This window comes from Schistocerca serialis, chromosome 5 (genome assembly GCF_023864345.2).
Source record: "Schistocerca serialis cubense isolate TAMUIC-IGC-003099 chromosome 5, iqSchSeri2.2, whole genome shotgun sequence".
Lineage (NCBI taxonomy): Eukaryota > Metazoa > Arthropoda > Insecta > Orthoptera > Acrididae > Schistocerca > Schistocerca serialis.
In genome coordinates this window covers 705,121,981-705,142,601 of record NC_064642.1, presented here as the reverse complement: position 1 = coordinate 705,142,601, position 20,621 = coordinate 705,121,981, and the positions used below count along the sequence as shown (strand labels likewise).

The window sequence follows — 20,621 nt, the reverse complement described above, 5'->3', positions numbered from 1 at the left end:
ACCTGTCATAGGCCATTTACACTTGAGGCGCCAGAATGTAGGCTGCCCTATGAAGCAGGTCAGTAAGGTAGAGCGATACAACACGCCTGGTATGCAGGTCAGCCTATATGGCAGGGGCTAAAAAAAAAGCACATTTCCCCCTGTGTCTCGTGAAACTTTCTGTTTGTATGCCAAATTTAGTTGAAACAGATCCAGGGGTTTGGAAGGAGATTCCAGACATACACACGTACATGCACTGTGCTTTTGTATGTATACTAGCCTTTACCGAGTTGCTTTCCCCGCATGTGTTTCACACGTGTTGAACACATCTCTGTGTGTCCACAACTTCCTCCCTCAGTCTGACCATCTCATCCTCCCACCTCTATCTGTGTATCTCCTTCTCCCAATTCTCTCTCTCTCCTCCTCCTCCTCCTCCTCCTCCTCCTCCCTCTTGACCATGCCTTCTCCTCCTCTCTGTTTCCATCCCAGCCTCCCCCTCTTCCTTTCCCACCTGCTCACTACCCCTCTACACCTTCCACCTGCCTCAAGCAGCCCCCACTCCCCCCTTTCTCTGCCCATTTTCTCCTCCCCCTCACTCCATCCATCCCTCGTCTATCCATGTCAGCCTGTCCATCCATGCTCATCATCACATGTAGCCCCTGTAATACAGTTCAATAAAGCAGCTGGTACAACTCCCACTACAAATTTATCGTGCAGGGCAGCTTGCATGTTGGGGCCCAGAACACTGTTTCTAGCACCTGAAATTTATGCTGACCTGCAGAGCAGATTGATTTGGCAGCCTGATACGATTCCCACACAACGAGTGTGTCGGGAAGGGTAGCGTACATACCAGAGGCTGGAAAACACATTATTACCCATATCTTCACTCCTGTTGGAGCTAGGAGGCTATAAACCTTACAGTGCTGATACTTGTGAGGCCTGCTGGGTCTGTGTCAAATTTATTTGAAATTGATCCAGGGATTTGACAGGAGACCCCAGATATACACACATACACTTTCCTTTTTTTGCAGGAGTATTTTAATAGCAGTAAGGAGAGTGAGGAGTGTAGCTGCCTTTTTCCTAGAATTCTGGAAGTACCAAATGCAATAAAGAAAATAAAAAATCTTTGCTATGTTTCATAATAAATCCAGATCCTTTGACAAGGTGTGTGTGTGTGTGTGTGTGTGTGTGTGTGTGTGTGTGTGTGTGTGTGTACTCTAGCTTGTCAAAAGATTTATTCCAAAAGCTAGCAGTGTTTTCATTCTCTTTTGCATACCTCTCAATGACTCCACACCTCTGCTATTTAATGAGTGGTGTCATTTACTCTTAAATATGTACATTCTGCTGGAAGTTTTCTACATATTAGAGTTATTTTATCTACACTGAGCTAATGAGTGAACTGTACCTAAGAATGTATTTTTTTAAACATTTGCTATTGCAAATCACAGAATTTTTGCCATGTGTTCTGTGGTCTGTTTTGAATGTTGTCTCAAGACCCACTTCCAATAGGCATTCACATTTTTCCAGTGTTATATCCTGGCACCAGAGGAGCAGATGCAATGTAATCATGCCTTTCATGGTATCTAGCTCATGCTTCCAACCAGAAAATTAATTCAGATTGTACAGTATTTCCTTTTCTACCTACCAAGGCAGGAAAGGAGGTCTCATTCTTCTAGATAGCTATGCACAGTGAAATACAGCGAAATGAGTTCATTGATATTGCAGCCAATAATGTGTGCTAACTTCTGTCTTGTAAGCAGCAGTGTTACTGCTGAGGCAAAACGTTGTGTGCCCGTGGGAAAATTAGTGCTTTGGGTGACGGAAGTAAGTAGCCGTCAAAAATTTCAATAACCAAATAATCCTCAGATACAATTTTTGATACACCACATTTCAAGTGAATGTATTTTATATTGTGTGGAAGTTGAGCAACCTTCAATTTATTGAATTATATGTCCTGTATTTTAAGTGATGAGGAAACATATGTCATAAAACTTTTAAATTGTGTATCTTGGCTGATGTCATACTCAATTTGTTAGGTAGGTTTATTATATTAATGATTATTATTCTGTCACATATAGATAAACATAACTTAAAAAGCACTATATTGATATTTCCAGCAACTGAGATTAGAGAGATTAAAAATATTTATGATTGCCAGGTGTTTGAATAGCAGCCATCCAAACTTCCCTGGCCTGTTATTTCATCCTTCTTTCATAATTATCTGTTACCCATGTATATATACGGAATACCATGTGCATACATTTTAACATAGTATAGGTGTGTGTATAAGTGAATGATTGTAAGTGAGAATAAAAGGGAATGACAGTGAGTCCACTGAGATTTTTTTTATCATTTATGTTATTTCAGACATTAAAATGGTCAATCCAACAAAGAAAAATTTCAATATCCAGTCAGTGTATATCCAGATTATCCTCCATCCACATTTAAGTAAATGAAAACACAAGTGAGGAAATTGAGGAAAATCCAAAACCCAGGTGAGGATGGCATCCAAAATAGAAACGCGAGCAGAATTTCAGTAACTAATCTAGAAGATATGGTAATGAAATAAATTCCAGGAAACTAAAAAACAGTGATCATTTGGCCAGTTTATGAGAAGGTTGACAAAGCTGACTGCAACAAGTATCACACAATTTCTACTGCTCAACTATATATTGAACAGAATTAAAAAAGTAAATAGTTATAGGTTCGTACCAAAGTAGTTTCTGGAAGAAAAAAATTTTGTGACTAAAGCCCTTCTGGCCTGTTATTTATTGTACGGTATATGTGACATGTAAGTACTGTCTCTGTCTTGTATTGTTTGTCAGTACTTACACTTTTATATAAAACATTTTATTTTCCCACAAATTTGTAATTATGTTATAGAAAGAGATAGAGGGGCTGGCCAGTACTTACCTCAGCTCAGTACAGCCGATAGATACACAAAAAACAGAATGAAAATTTATGTTCCTAGCTTTCGGAACATATGTTCCTTCGTCAGGGAGGAGAGAGGGGAAAGAAAGGGAAGAAGGGAAAGTGGATTCAGTTACTCACAACCCAGGTTATGAAGCAACAGAGAAAGGAAAACAGGGAGGGTAGCAAGGATGGAGGCATGGTTGTCAGAGGGAAGCCAAAGATATTCTACTGTAAGTACTGTGCCAGCTTCAAACCAAAGAGGATCCATACAGAAGTAAAGAGGTATATAGTATAAAGATATGAATGGCTAAAGAGGAAACAACAATGTTCCTACCCCCAGACCACACAGAAGCATCCCCCTTGTCACCCAGTATTATCCTGGCCTCGAATACATCAACAAATTACTCCGCCAGGGATATGACTTTCTCAAGTCAACCCCTGAAATGAGATCATCCCTTGACAAAATTCTCCCCACACCACCCAGAGTTGCCTTTTGTCGCCCCCCTAACCTCCGTAACATTCTTGTTAAACCCTACAATATTCCCAGACTATCTTCTCTACCCAGCGGTTCCTACCCCTGTAACCGACCCCGCTGCAAAACCTGTCCCATGCATCCCCCCACAACCACTTACTCCAGCCCCGCTACTGGTAAAACATATACAATTCAAGGCAGGGCCACGTGTGAAACTGCACATGTCATTTATCAGCTGACATGCCTGCACTGCACAGCATTTTACATCGGTATGACAACAACTAAACTGGCTGAGCGCATGAACGGACACAGACGAACTGTCCGCCTAGGAGATGTCAAATACCCAGTAGCGGAACATGCCCTCCAGCATAATTCTAGGGACCTAGGAACCTGCTACACCGTATGTGCCATTTGGTTTCTCCCACCCAACACCAGTCCCTCTGAACTGCGGAGATGGGAACATGCACTCCAACACATCCTTTCATCCCGCCATCCCCCTGGACTGAACCTACGTTAAACAACCTCACTCCCATTTGCTCTTCAGTCTTCTCCTCTTTCCCTTTCCTCTTTAGCCATTCACGCATCTTTTCATCCTACATAGTTGTGTTTATCTTTATACTATATACCTCTTTACTTCTGTATGCATCCTCTTTGGTTTGAAGCTGGCACAGTACTTACAGTAGAATATCTTTGGCTTCCCTCTGACAACCATGCCTCCATCCTTGCTACCCTCCCTGTTTTCCTTTCCCTGTTGCTTCATAACCTGGGTTGTGAGTAACTGAATCCACTTTCCCTTCTTCCCTTTCTTTCCCCTCTCTCCTCCCTGATGAAGGAACATTTGTTCCGAAAGCTAGGAACGTAAATTTTCGGTTCTGTTTTTTGTGTATCTATCGGCTGTACTGAGCTGAGGTAAGTACTGGCCAGCCCCTCTATCTCTTTGTTAGTATTTGTTTCACATCTTTATATGAGATTTTCCATTAATCATTTAATTATGTTATAGGCCACTTTAAACATTTAAATTCTGATGAAGGCACTCTCAGAAGTGTTGGAAACCTGGTTAATTAGACTAAAATTGTGACCAAGGGCTCATTTGTTTCAACAGTTTGTGATAAATATGTTCTTCAGTATTTCATCAAAAAGATGTGAGAACACTAAGAAGAAATGTATGTGCCTTTTTCAGAAATCAGGCAAGTAACTACTGTATTCACTGGGAAGCCCTAACGAAGTGACTGTAAAGTTCAGAATCCCTAAGAAACTTAAATTCGAGTATACTTAAGTAACACAGAGGACAAGATGAAACTCAGAAATTGTTTTCTATAAATAAGGGTTTGTTCAATCTTGCACTACCATGTGTCCAGGAAGTAAGGACAAATTTGAGTTGTGCGCCGTTTTGTCATATGATGGTTGGAAGACGTGGTTTTTTCATGTTTGTTATCTGTGATCTCATTAGTAGACTGATAGCTTTTGTCTGGTGAGTATTGTTGTTTGATGTTTAGTTTCATCATGGAGCAGATGACAACTGAGTAACATATCCTAATGCTAAAAAGTTGTTACAAAAACTGTGAAAGTCCGAAGGTAACCGTTCGTGAATTGTGTGTGACACATGGACATAATGCTGCTCCAACTGAATAATCAGTTCGGAAGTTGATCTGGAATTGTTAGACCACCAGTTCTGTTTCAAACATTATGAAAACAGACCGACTGCATTCTGTTTGAACATAAGAAAACATAGCTGTCTTGTGTATCGATGTGACAGTAAGCCCCAGAAAATTGGTTCACTGATAAGCTCAATGATTGAATTTATCACCACGTTTGTTCAATCTTGCACTACCATGTGTCCAGGAAGTAAGGACAAATTTGAGTTGTGCGCCGTTTTGTCATATGATGGTTGGAAGACGTGGTTTTTTCATGTTTGTTATCTGTGATCTCATTAGTAGACTGATAGCTTTTGTCTGGTGAGTATTGTTGTTTGATGTTTAGTTTCATCATGGAGCAGATGACAACTGAGTAACATATCCTAATGCTAAAAAGTTGTTACAAAAACTGTGAAAGTCCGAAGGTAACCGTTCGTGAATTGTGTGTGACACATGGACATAATGCTGCTCCAACTGAATAATCAGTTCGGAAGTTGATCTGGAATTGTTAGACCACCAGTTCTGTTTCAAACATTATGAAAACAGACCGACTGCATTCTGTTTGAACATAAGAAAACATAGCTGTCTTGTGTATCGATGTGACAGTAAGCCCCAGAAAATTGGTTCACTGATAAGCTCAATGATTGAATTTATCACCACGTTCACTTCATGAAATCCTTTTAAAAGATCTGAAAATGCATGTGTGCAAGATACAACTTACACAAGCATTGCCTGCAGATCATGGAAGGAGACACTAATATGCTCAATGGGCCTTGGTTTGACAAGTGGAGAATGAGAACTTCACAAAAAGAATAATTTTCTCAGATGAGGCGATCCACAATGCAAGACTGTGTTGTGTGGGTTCTGGGAAGGAGTAGTGATCGGCCCGTACTTTTTTGAACGTGATGAGGGAGCTGCCTTCACTGTGAATGGCAACCGTTACTGAAACATGCTTTCTGATAGGTTTTTCCCTCAGTGATGAAAATGATGATTTTTGGTTTCAACAAAATCGTCTGACATGTCACACACCCCATAAAATGATTGCTCTGCTGAACGAAAAGTTTCCTTAAAAGATTACCTCTTTGCATGGCAACTAGGAATGGCTCACCAGATCGTGCGATCTTACATCTTGTGTCTGTTTTTTTGTGGGTATTTGTAAAATCAAAAATGTACGTGAACAAACCGCAAACAATACACCCATTGAAGAATGAAATTAAAAGGGTTGTTAACAACATCCCACCAGATGTTTGTGAACCCATCACTGAGAACTTCAGTGAATGCATCACTTGTTGCTATGCAGCCTTAGGTGATCATGTGGAGAACAAAAAAAAAAAAAAGTACAAACAGAATATCTTATCATGAACAGGGATTTACTGAGGGCAAAAGGTCCACTTTGGCCACTAATAGAGGGAGAACTATTCTATAAAAGGGTTAGAGAATTTAATTTTCCAGTGACAATTTTCCCATAGGATACAGAATGCCAGACAGAGATGAACATAAGGATCCAGGCTGGTAATTGTTCTCACTCTATGGTATCAGTCCTCTAATTAACAAACTGTATTATGTGCAGGTCATCTGCAGCTGCTGCAGATCATGATGAATGAAAAGACTGCTGACAACTTGTAAAAATTGGTTTTAATTGACCACACTACCAGTTTCTTGGCTTACACTCTCATTTTCAGGCGCAACAAAAATTATTGCATTAATCCTTTGTAGGTGAACTCAGTGTTCTTCACCTATCATGATTAATGAAACAATCTTTGTCGCATGTGAAGATGCAACTGTAATCCATGAAATTGGCAGTGTGGTTAGTTAAAATCAAATTTTACCTGCTGTCAGCAGTGTTTTTGTTCATCATCATGTAATTAAGTCATATAGCTTGTGGAGAAAGTCATCGTCACCATATATCAGACAACGATCAAACTAATGATATATTTGTGCTGATGTGAATTACCTGCAAGCAGGGTTTTCAAAATCCCCATTATTTTACCAAAAAACTCCCAAGGATGACCTTAAATCCATAAAAAATGCAAATGCTGGAAAATTGTGAAGCCAGTACATTTGCAAGTTGGATAAAATTTATAAGAGCCCAAACATTGTGAGCTGATGAAAATCAAATCTTAAGGGGGTGCACACCAATGGTGTATGAACTGCCTGGTCTTATTCTTTCTTGAAGAAGTCCTTGACAGAGGGCAAGAAAAATACGGGAAACACAAGGATCTGCTGTAGATCAGTATATGGGGGGAGGTGGTTTGATGGCAAAAACTGATGACTGACAGTCATGTCAACAATGAGCAAAGTGGTGCAGCTGTCAACACACTGGACTTCAATACAGAATCTGTGGGAGTCACATCCTCAACTGGTGTATGATAATGCTCACCAAGTCCAAAGCGTTGTTACATTCAGTAAACTATGCATGATCCCTATGCCATACAACATGACAACTCTGGAAAGTTGGCCATCCATTCTTGGTAGAATCCGATTCATAATATTTGAGCTGATTCAGTGACCACAGTGTGGTGCAACAGTGGAATGTTGTATGTCACAGCAGTAGGGGATTGTGGTTTATCTGCCTTGATAAATCACAAGAAAAGAAAAAATCTTCTATCTTTAGTGTTGTCTTATTTGTTCTCTATTCCACCTCATACCTTCTTACTAAAGTTCTTGTGGCTCCATTTGCATGCACCTGCTTGTTCTATACCTGTGTGCTTTGATCTAAACACCACATGTGTTGTTTCTCCTTTTCCTTGTGTCATGCTTCTTCCTTGTCCCCATCGCTCGCTCCATCCGAGATGACTGCTTATGTCAGTCACATTGTGTTACTGGAAAAGAGCGTGGCTATCTGAGCTAGAGTTCTGTGTTTTTGTTAGCTCTATCACAAAGGACTCTGTTTTCAGAATTATCTTTTAATCCCCCTTTTTTATGTGGTGCTCAAAGTGTCTTCTTTTTGGTGAAAAGTGATTAATTCTTGTATAGATATTTTTAGTCAGATTTTCATTAATTTGTCTGGGTGCTGCTCAAACAGATCATAAAGTGGTATGGTAATAAAAATTCTAAGATAGGAACAACTCACAAAAAATTAGGTGTGTGATGTGTGTGTGTGTGTGTGTGTGTGTGTGTGTGTGTGTGTAAAAATATCTCAACCTGTCATTACAGCATAGCTGAAATGCTGTTAGTCTCTGCTTAATGCTATAATTTGTTTCATGTTCCCAAAAGAGCCTCCTTTAAGGTTATGAGTATTGTACTGACTTACTTTTTCTAGGCTGTAGTTTTTCTTCTTCTTACTCTTCAATATAACCAGTGTGTCTTGTGAAGGAGTGCTGTGTAGTGCAATTTGTCTTCCATAAATCTGTTTAGTGTCAAAGCAGTTTATCTACATTATCATCACAGAGACTGTAACTTGCATATGAAAAAACTGTATGTAGCTGCTGTTGAATTTATATTCATCTGTACACCTTTTGTCAAATTCACTCACTGTTGTTATCTGGGAGTTGAAAATTGTTTGGAATGTGTCTTTCATAAGAAAGACAAATTTACTGTTGTTGTCCATCACACCTACTTTACTCATTTACAGTACTGTGTGAACACATCCTCCTTAATCTTACTAGCTCCTTTGTATTCATTACATATACTCATGGTAAACATTTTTTTTTTCTAATAGAGTGACATGTTTTTAAATTTATAGGTGATGCAGAAGAAAAAGAATTGCAAATTATAATGAATAAATCAACAATACAGATGAAACTTAAGGACTCACTGTCTGAGAGCAATGTTACTAAGGACTGCAGTGATTTAGGAACAAGTGGTGAAAGAGAAATGAAGTTAGTGGACAAAATTCCAGTAGTTTCTCATGGTGAAAGTGAAAATTTTGCTTATGCATCAGCAGCCTTATCCCTTAGGTCAGTTACATTTCTAACACTTAAATTATTTTCCTATAGAAAATGTTTTCATTTATCTATTGCATTGTCTGTGTTCTCAGTTGTTAATTACTCTGTGTTGAATTGCTTAGGTATAATACATCAAAAGGAAGACACGTTGTAGCTAAACAGGATCTAAGAGCTGGAGATATAATCTTCGTGGAGAAACCATATGCATTTGTACTGCTCCCCGATTACTGCAGACAGTATTGTCATCACTGTTGTAAGCAATGTGCAACACCCATCCCGTAAGAACTGCATGTTTCTATAGTAATACTAAGATCTTGATCTCATGCTCCATTGTCTCTCTTCTATTTAATTTTTGTTCAATTAGACATCTGTATCAGTGACACAAGGTCATGGAATATATTTAAACACGATGGTATGTTTTGTGGGTTTTAGCAGACCCAACAGTTCAGTTTTGTATCCAGTATTTTGATGACTGACTTGTTGGTCTTCTTCTGGTCCTCTGAGTATGCGTCTTACTTGTGCTTGGTGCCAGGACCACAGCTAAACTAGAAGTATTGTTGCTATTAGATTCCTCTTTATAGCCACATTGTAGTCCCAGAACCTGCGGTGCCCTTTAAACCACATTTGTTTTCCTGATCATTTGTCATTAGTCCATGAAATGCATATATCCTTATTCTTGTAGATTTCGTAGTCATGAAGATAATGGGGGCATCAGTTGTTTACAGTTTTACATGCTATTAGTTTCAGAGCAAAATGATTTAATATTCAGGCACATAACAGAAATGTGGAAATCGGTTTACATCCACAACATACAGCATTTCCTGATGGAGAACATGGGAAGACTATTTCCTGTTTATCAGCTAGTCTAAATACACTTCATCTACTTGCAGTATATTCAAGCTTGTTGGTACATAGGAACATACACTGAATTTCTATGCCACCAGCTAACAGGACTATGCACCATGCAAGCCTGGCACTAACGTGAGAGGGGATTCATTACATCTGAAAAATGGTAGAGTTACTGACGTAACTTTTTCTACAACACTAAGAATTCAACTTACTTTACAGTGGGTTAGGGACAATTACAGCGGAAGATGAGAGAAAAGATGACTAACATCTAAGAGCTGGCACTAATCCAGTTTTAGGGTTCACTACAAGCAATATTGCGTAATTTGTCACCATGTCATCTGAAAAGCAAAACACAATGTACTAAGCACAAAAAAATTCAAAATTTGAAAGACAAAGCAAAGATAATTCTGAGCATTATAAGGTATGAAACAAATACATTTGGTAAGGCAAATGATTAGCTCCTGGATGATAACTGCAGGCTGGTTGATGTTTGTTTTAAATCATTGGCCAGTTTTAGGGTTCACTACAAGCAATATTGCGTAATTTGTCACCACATAATCTGAAAAGCTAAACACAGTGTACTAAGCACAAAAAATTCAAAATTTGAAAGACAAAGCAAAGATAGTTCTGAGCATTATAAGGTATGAAACAAATAAATTTGCTAAGGCAAATGATTAGCTCCTGGATGATAACTGCAGGCTGGTTGATGTTTGTTTTAAATCATTGGCCAGTTTTAGGGTTCACTACAAGCAATATTGCGTAATTTGTCACCATGTAATCTGAAAAGCTAAACACAGTGTACTAAGCACAAAAAATTCAAAATTTGAAAGACAAAGCAAAGATAATTCTGAGCATTATAAGGTATGAAACAAATAAATGTGGTGAGGCAAATGATGTTTAGCTCCTGGATGATAATAACTGCAGGCTGGTTGATGTTGTTTAAATCATTGGCTACTAAATTCTGTGAATTCTTTGTAGCAGTAGCAGGAAACACACAGGCAAAACATGGACCACTGAAACCAGATCTATTAGAGACTTAAATATATATTGCATACTTTAACAAAAACATCATACTTGCTCAATAGTTGTAAATTATTGCTGAAGAGTAATAATTCTTCTGGCTGTGATGGTATTTCATCCAAAGTACTGTAATCTTTTCTGATTTCATAATGCCGCCTCCCCCAACTCCCGTGGGTTACCTTTGTTATGTCAGTGAGTCAAGGCATATTTCCTGAAAAACTTAAATTTGCAACAGTAACAGCTGTTTATAAAAGGTAGAGATATGCAAGCAGCATCTAATTCTGGACTCATCTCCTTCCTTTGTGTGTTCTCAGACATTTTTGAAAAGGTGGTTTGTTATGGTATATAGAACTGCTTTTTAGACAATAAAGTTTTGACAACTGCCTAGTTGGCGCCAGGAAAAAATTCTTTGCATAAAAAATAGTACATGATGTTGTTGACTTTTATGTTACCTCACTAAGGCTCCCGAATGTGTATATTGTAAAATTTTACTAAGGAGATCAAAATGTCATACCATTAATGGGCTCTCCTCTTGCATGGCTGGAGTCATATCTTGAATATTAAACCAGTTAATCATTACCCCTCATGAACGGACAGATGACAGCAGTATAAATCAGAGCAGAGTTTATAGGCAGTGTCACCAGGAACAGTCAGGAGGAGCTTAGTGGAAGCTGTGCTGAGATCTCGAGTTCCCATGCATCATTTACTGCTGACATCATACCACAGACAACTGTAGGTATTAGATTGGTGCATAAGTTTGTAGTGTTTTTGTTTTGCATGTTTGTATTCCGGTTGCTGTGGGTTTATTTATCGATTGTCATTTAATAGTTGTAGTTCACTAGTGGTGTTAGAGTTTACATATTTTTATTTTGTCATTTGGAGATATTGGGTGGAGCTACGGATGCCAGAAATTGGAATGCCAAGTGGAGAAATAGGAACATTTCTGACATATTCTTCTATTTCAGTTCAGTAGAGGGGTGACATCAACAGAGGCAGCCAGAAACATTTGCGTCGCATTTGGAGATATTGCCAGTGGATAGAGCATGGTTAAAAAAAATCTTTTCTCATTTCAAGAAGGATTGTTTTGACATTAGTCAAGGAAGACCATGATTTTTGATATGTGTTAACCACATGATCCACCTCAGTGTATTCAAGAACTGGTAGGTCTGATGAACTTTGATCATTCCACCATTGTGCAACATTTACATGCAATGGAGAAAAACCACTAGTCTTTGTTATGCACATCTGTTGTGTTTATTAAACTAACGGAAAAATACAACAAACTTATGTACCTACCCAATGTTAGAGCCAGAGTCCAATGGGACACTGAGTGACAGTCTGCAGTTTTCAGCAATGAGTCTTGCTCTGTCTCTTACAGTCAGATTGACACTAACATGTCCATATACAATCTGATGCAATCTCACACCAAGCAGTGATTCTTGAGCCCCATACCTTCCCAGCTTGTGGAATAGTTGTGTAAACAGCCATTGGATATGGACAACAGGGCTGATTTGGTAATTGTTGGAAGGAGACTGGACACATGTGAATGTGTGTCCAGAAACTCTTTTGTCATATCTTTCATGACTGGGTACCAAATGGAATATTCCAGCATGATAATGCACAAAGGCACCCATTTGACAGTTTGAAGGGGGAGGGGCAAGAACTGAGGGTGTGGAGTATTTTTAATATTACGGAAGATGAATGACAACTTAAAAACCCGTGTAATGCCAATTTTTAAATCATTTTCTTGAAAGAAAAACACCTGACTACATTATATTTTTTTCCTTTCCCTGAGAGCTAGGGAGGAGCCGTGACTCTCCTTGCCATTGGGTATGGATGCCCTTGATAAATGCCAAACACCAAACTGCAGTTCACAGAACAAACACTTTGAGGACTGTATTGATCTGCCTGGCCCCCTGATTTGTTACCCATAGAGCAGGTCTGGGATGTGGTAGGAAGATGTACATTTATATCTCAGGCTCCAGACAACAGTCTTCATGAACCAACACAGCATGTTTTTCGATTATGGCAGGAAATTCCTGAAGATGGAATTTGGGGACTGTTTACTTTCGTGGCACAATGAATACGATAGTGTGTTCACATTTCTGTCAATGTATGTGACTTACCAAAGACATTGGAGTAGTCAACGAAAACTAGTAGGTTTCAGATGATACAAGGATCTGGTAAAGGTGTAAAATACATCCATACCAGACACAGAGAGAAGAAGAACAACCATATAACTTGTTCACAACAAACAGCTTAATCCTTAATCGTACCTAAACTCATAATATGAAGTTCTAACAAATAAAAATATCTTACAACAACAATGGAAATTCCTGGATGGACTAACATGTACAATAAAGGAAAGGCAACTACTCACCTATACCAGACTGATGGGTGGCAACATAAAACAGCTTTCGAGCTCTTGCTCTATCTTTAGCAGAAGTACACTCTTTCACACATACAGACACCCAGATCTCTCTCTCTCTCTCTCTCTCTCTCTCTCTCTCTCTGTGTGTGTGTGTGTGTGTGTGTGTGTGTGTGTGTGTGTGTGTGTGTGTTTGTTTGTGTGTGTACTTCTACTAGACAAATGGCAAAGCATGAAAGCTAAATACTGTTTCCTGTGGTATTTTTCTGTGTACCACAAATTTGTCAGCTGTAGGTGAGTGGTTTACTTTATTTTATGTAAAAGTAACTTCAGGTACCTGAAGCAGTGGATAATGGGCACGACTAACTGGTACACTATGTGTGAAGTATCTAGTCATCTATTTGGTTAACAATCTGAGGTGATATCAATACATGGATAAATTAACCAAAAATCTCAGTTCTGCCCACTAGGTGCTTCAAAATCTCTCTCACTGCATTGACCTCTAGTGCAGTGCAGCTGGGATTAAAAAATATTCTGTCAGTCGTACATGCCAATATATTTACTCAGTGTTGTTTTTGATTAATAATAAGAGTGAATTTAGGATGAACTATGAAATTCACAATCATTGTACTAGGAACGAAAATAATTTCTCTATAGACTGCATAGCACTGTCTAGAGCCCAAACTGGATCTTTATGTTTCGTTGAAAAAGTCCTTCAAAGGTTGTCAGCAGACATCAGGCAAGAAATTGGAAATCCCCAAATATGAAACATGGAAGTAGAAAGTATCTTATTAGCCACTCCCTATATAACTTAGTGACTGTTTTCAGCCATTGTATGTGGTCCTCTTTTGCTTCTGCAATGACTGCCACAGAAGTTCATTGCCATTGTGTAATCAATCTTGCTGTACTGAATGTTGGACAAATCTTTGTGCATTAATAAGACTGACATACTTACTAAGCTTAATAGCCAAAGATTTGTTCAGTGGTTAGTTAGTAACTGATTACACAACTTTGATCGGTTACTGTGCTTCCTATAGTATGGACTAAAGGTGACAGCGTATAGTGGTTGAAACCAGTTAATTGTAGCAATCTAGACATATTAAAAACTGAGTTATACTGAGAACACATGGTCATCAATTTAGTTACTTAAAATCAAACAATGGAAAATCCAGGATGGAATGTAACAATATTATGAAAAGGATAGTTGCTACTCACCATATAGCAGAGATGATTGTTAATTTTTTGACCATAATGGACAGAGAGAGACACATTGTCCTTGGGACCAGTCTTACATATTAATCATATTACCTGTTTCTGTGTAAGTAGACTGTCACTGATATGATGAGAGCATGCCCCTCAGAAACAGCCCATAAGATGTTTGAGACAGAATAAATCAAAAGTAAGCTATTAATGTTGTAGGAAAGTTCTTGTAGATTGTAAATACTGTAGGATTAAATGAGACCACTCACGAAAAAGTAGAAGTTTTGAGTTGTTGATAGGCACACACAAAATAAAGAAAACTTCCTAGCTTTTGGAGTTATCCTTTGGCTAGCTACAGTAACACACACACACACACACACACACACACACACACACACACACACACACACACACACACCAATGCCCTTACATGGTGCCAGCTAGACTAACCACTATTTTACTGTAGCTCATCAAAGGGTAACTCTGAAATCTAGCAAGTTTTCTTTCATCTGTGTGTGTCTATTGATAATCAGTGCTTCTGCTTTTTTATGAGATGTCTCCTTTAATCCTAAAGTATTTACATAAAATGTAAAAATGAAAACAATCAATTATTGACAGAATTATTAATTTGATGGATAAACAATCTACTCACCAAGCAGTGGCAGAAAACACACACAAAAAACGGTTGTAATTGGCAAGCTTTCAGAGCCAGTGGTTCCTTTTCAGGCAGAATGGTTGAAGGAGAAGCAAGAGGGGTGAAGGAAAAGGACTAGAGGTCTAGGAAAAGGGGTAGATTTCAGGAAAGTCACCCAGAACTGCGTGTCAGTGGAGACTTACGGTATGGGATGAGAAGGAAAGACTGATTGTTGGGGACTACATCGGACAAGATTTGAAAACCTGAGAGCTTGAAGGTGGAAGATAGGGTAATATGCAGATGGAGATTACTGCTTAAACATTATACACGAGTTAATAAGAGTGAAAAGCTAAGTGCACTGTACATAACAGAGGTGGAAGGGGGGCTGTGAAAAATAGATGGGAAAGACAATAAAAGGTGTAGAAAACTAAAACAGAGTGAAGCAAAGAGTAGTTACAGTGAAGAAATGCTGATATGGAAGAAATTAACATAAATTAAGGCCAGGTGGGATGATGAGAACCAAGGACATGTTGCTAGTTCCCACCTGCGGAGTTCTGAGAAACTGGCGTCTGGGGGAAGAATCCAGATGGTATGTGTGGCTAAACAGGTGCCGAGGTCACAAATGTCATGTTGTAGAGCATTCTATGGCCAAACAGTATTTACATAACAGCTGATACATGATAAGTCGTTTCGCAGGTGGCTCTCCCTTGATAGTATGTGATTTGCCAGTTACAGGGCTGAAACTGGTGGTTGTAGGAGGGTGCATAGGGCAAGTCTTGCAGTGGAGACGGTCACAGGGGTAGGAGCCATAGGGTAGGGAGATGGGTACAGAAGGAGCATAGGGTTTGACAAGAATGTTGGCGGAGATTGGGAGGATGGTGTGGCGGATAAAATTTCAGACAGAATGGATATCATTTCAGCGCATGATTTTTGGAAGTCATGGCCCTTCAAAGTAGCTGATTAACACATTCTGGACCAGGAAAATACTGAGTCACCAATGGTGTGCCCCAAAGTTGTTTTTTAGAGGGATCAGCAGTACCAGGATTGGATGTGATGACGTGGGAAATCTGCTTTTTAACTAGACTGGTGGAGCGATTATTTGCAGTGAAGGCTGAGGTGATAATGGTGGTGTATCGCTCTAAAGAGCCTGCATCCAAACAAATACATTTTCCTTGGATGCCAAGGCTGTATGGGAGGGAATGCTTGGCATGGAAAGGATAGCAATCAGAATGCAAGTACTGTTGTTTGTTGATCAGTTTAATGTTGATGGAAGTGTGTAGCTGGCCTTCTGTGAGGATGAGATCAACATCAAGGATAGTGACATGGGATTCAGAATAGGATCATGTGAAATGTAATTGGGAGAAGGTATTTGGAGATTCGAGGAATTTTAGCAGGTCAGCCTCACCATGGGTGCCTCGTGATGGTAATGAAAATTAAATGTAGGTGGTTGGAACACACATGTGATGACTTGTCATGAATGGATGGTAGGTACAAGATATAAAAGGGACAATGCATTGGCCGAGCTTCATTTATATTCAGATGATTCATGTGAGAAGGTTTCTGAGGTGTTTATTGCTGCACAATGGGAATTAACAGACTTTGAACACAGAATGGTAGTTGAAGCTAGATGCATGGGATGTTCCATTTCAGACATTGTTAGGGAATTCAATATTCCGAGGTCTACAGTGTCAAGAGTGTGCTGAGAATACAAAATTTCAGGCATTACTCTCACTACAGACAACACAGTGTGTGACGGCCTTCACTTAGCAACTGAGAGCAAGGGCATTTGCATAGAGTTGTTGGTGTTAACAGACAATCCACACTGTGTGCAATAACCACAGAAATCAATGTGGGATGTACAACAAACCATCTGTTAGGACAGTGCAGCAAAATTGGGCTTCAGTGTGCTATGGCAGCAAACAACTGACATGACTGCCTTTGCTAACAGCACGACATCACCTTCAGCACCTGTCCTGGGCCAGTGACCATATTGGTTGGACCCAAGACAACTGGAAAACCATGTCTTTGTCAGATGAGTCTTGATTTCAGTTCTTAAGAGATGATGAAGGGATTCGAGTGTGGCACTGACCCTACAAAGCCAAGGACTGAAGTTGTCAACAAGGGACTGTGCAAGCTGATGTTGACACCTTAATGATGAGCTGTGTTTACATGGAATGGACTGGATCCTCTGGTCCAATTGAACTAACCATTGACTGGAAATGGTTAAGTTTGGCAACTTGGAGACCATTTCCAGCCATAAAATGGCCTTCATGTTCCCAAACCATGGTGGATTTTTTACGGATGACGTTGCACCATGTCATTGGCCACAGTTGTCTGCAATTGGCATGAAGAACATTCTGGACAATTTGAGCGAATGAATTGGCCACCGAGGTCACTCAATATGAATCTCATCGAACATTTATGGGGTGTAATTGAGAGGTCTGTTCATGCACAAAATCTTGTGCCACCAACACTTTCGCAATTGTGGTTGGCTGTAGAGGCAGCATGGCTCAGTATTTCTGCAGGAGATTTTCGAAAACTTGTTGAGACCATGCCACATTGAGTTGCTGCACTATTCTGGGCAAAAGGAGATCGAACACACTATATGAATGTATCCCATGACTTTTGTCACCTCAGTGTAATGTGCAAAATTTCTCTGTGTGCATATGGATAGGTATGCTATTTTAAATACTATGTACCAACATATTCTTAAATGCTCGAATATAGCAACTTTTTCCCTTTGCTGATTTCTGTTCTTGGTAGTAAAACTATCAGAAGAGTAGCTCACTTTTTCATATCTCCATTTATTAATGTCATATGGAATAATTTCTGTGTGCCACTTACGTTCAAACTATTTGTGGCACAAAAGTGAACAAATATATGATGGGCAGTGTTAAAGTTTTAATCATTACCTCAAAAAAGCTGGGACCACAAAACTTGGTGGTGGTGGTGATAGTATGCTTCCTCTACAAAGTCACCCTTCAGTGCAACACATTTTTCCCAGTGATTGATAACTTGGTGGAAATGTAGTTGTATAAGCATGCATTTTGGCTTTTCAGGAAATATTATGTAGCAAAAACCACCTTGTCACCATTCTGAAAATGGTTACCATACCTTGGTTTCTTCATCTGAGGAAAAAAGAAAAAGTAACTTGTGCCATATCAGGAGAACATGGCGAATGAGTCAAAATTTGATAGCCCACCGAAGCAACATGTGTCCTGGGCAGAATGAGTTGTGCCATCATCACAGAGCAAAAGCGTCACCTTGGACAGCGTCCTGTGATAATTTGTGTTGTCAGCCTTTGGAACTAAATCAGCAGATTTCAATAGTATGCTTCTGTCACAGTTTGCTCCCTATGAGCATACTCTGTTAGCACCAACACTCAACATTACCTTGCCAAATTATGGTTGGGTCTTAGCATTTTTTGGCGGTGATGAAGCCCTGTTTCCACTGCTTACTGTGCTCTTTTGTCTCAGGGTCATAGTGATACATGTGTCACTCAACTGTGATGATTAGATGGCAAAAAAAGTCATCTAGATTGACCTGATACAGTTGCCTTGGTTTGTTTGGCATTTTGAATGTGTGTGAGCAGCCACAAAATGCAGCAGATAGTGGCCTTTGTCAGCTTCAAAATGTCATGCATGATGTTTAAAACTGATCTATGATTAATTTTCACTTTTTCCACTATTGTCTTGTTTTTGATACACTACTCTTCGAACCACAGATGCTCAACCACTTTATTCTTCTTCATTTAGACTGATTTGACCTCACTGGAAACATCTGTGCTACATAACTAATGGGATGTGCCATTTTGTTTTGGCATCCTCAGTGGCGTGTTACAGTACTGTGGCACAGGAGTTTCAATGTGTACCAAGATTGCAGATGTATACATGTAAACAAAGAAATAATATATGAACTTGCAGCATGTTTCAGGTGTAAAATTGGCCCACAACTTGTCTTATAATTGAAAGTTAAATAAATTGTTGTAACTCTGTCATAAGTTACATTGAGAAGTATCTATTTTTTATTTCTTGATGATGACTAGTTTTGGATAACTGGGTACATTTTCAAATCATTCATACTGTAAGTGTGACAAATGCAGATGATAGCCCATGTACAGAAACTGCGCCTGCAGTAATCAAAGCTGTATATGGTTGACGTAACAACAGCAGCCAGAGACTGTGATCATGTGTGTGTGAATTGAGTTTGCTTGAGTGTGTGTGTGTATGTTGTCTAATTTCGACAAAGGCCATGTTGGCTGAAAGCTTCCTTTCTGACAGTTTTTTTGTTGTGCCTATATTCGACCCACCATGTCTGCTATTGGGTGAGTAGCAACAATCTTTTCATAATATTGTTATAAATACTACCAAAGATAGTTGTAAGTGCAAAACATGCTGATCTGACCTTCTGTATTAGTATGTGTTGAATCCATTTTATCTTGGCGTTTAAGAAGCTGCTTTAGCTGTACTTAAGTGGTTTTTAGTATCAGACCATAACCAGTTAGTGACACTGAAAACTACCACCTCTGTTTAGATCTGCATAACGATGAATCATGAAAGAGTAACAGACCCTAAAATATTCTCTCGTATGAAATAAATCAAAGAACTTTCAAGAACATATAAAATAGAGAAATTCATACTCATGTAGCTAAATCATGAGAGCTAGCTCAGAATGTGGAACCCAACTTCCGTTGTCTGACCGAACTAATGAACTGCTAAGTGGTAGTATGTCAGTGAATCAGAATCTGTTGGATGTTGGGATCCAAGTCCAAAATGATCAGTGAAGCCTAAACAAATTACATCACGGTAACCTCTGGTAACATGAAAATACATAAAAAACCATAGAAAGACCTGATGAGCACCTAGCTTAAAGAGCAGAGGGGGAGCTTATAGCAAAGTGGCGCAATAGTCCCAAGAACCTGGACAGTGTGTGTCATGGCAGTGACTTATTAACCGAAAAGGAGATATAAATGAAATAAACACATACCGCTACTCCAATCAATGCTCATTCCCAGGACATGGGATGCATCTGTGTACTCTGAAATACTGACACGTGAACATAAACAGCCAGGCAATGGAGAGCTTGAGCATGGGCAGATGATACGTGGTCACAACCAAAGAATTGGTTATCTTTTGGGAACGCGTGAATAATCAAATAAGGACAAGGAATGGTGGGGTGTCTGAATACAATAATCTTAAAACTTGTATGGAAAATATAATAGTGTCAGTTAATCTGTATTAAAATATATCACTTATAATGCCCATACAGTAGTGGTAGCGTAAGAGGAAAAACATGAACTAACGGAGTTTAATGACTTAAATGAAGATCACTAAATACATGCATTATAGCAAAGGGAATTGATCCAGTTGAAAGTAATAAACCTAAAAAATGATTTTAAAATATAAAGTTGTTTTCAAAACTTAAGCTTCTCATAAATCATAAAAATCTAACAGCTTTATACTATATAATTTTTGACAATTTATAAAATATACTTGAAAGCATAGTAAGCAAAAATCAGTCATGTCTCTTGTAACTATAGAGGACATTATAAACTATTAAGAGAAAAAAAAAGGTGATGGAGAGGCAAGGAGGTGGAAGACAGGAAATGGGAAAGGCCAAGGAGAAAAGAGGAGGGAAACAAGAAAAGAGCTATACATCATCTAAC

At 39.0% G+C, this 20,621-nt stretch overlaps 1 protein-coding gene across 1 annotated transcript in view; it reads left to right on the top strand.

Annotated features, from left to right (window-relative positions):
* The window catches only part of LOC126481322 (SET and MYND domain-containing protein 4-like), a 117,358-nt gene that overhangs the window by 39,374 nt on the left and 57,363 nt on the right, over positions 1–20,621 (top strand). The window contains exons 4-5 of the mRNA XM_050104986.1: positions 8,684–8,897; positions 9,008–9,163. Of these exons, the coding sequence (XP_049960943.1) occupies positions 8,684–8,897; positions 9,008–9,163 (370 nt within the window). The remainder of the gene's footprint in view (positions 1–8,683; positions 8,898–9,007; positions 9,164–20,621) is intronic.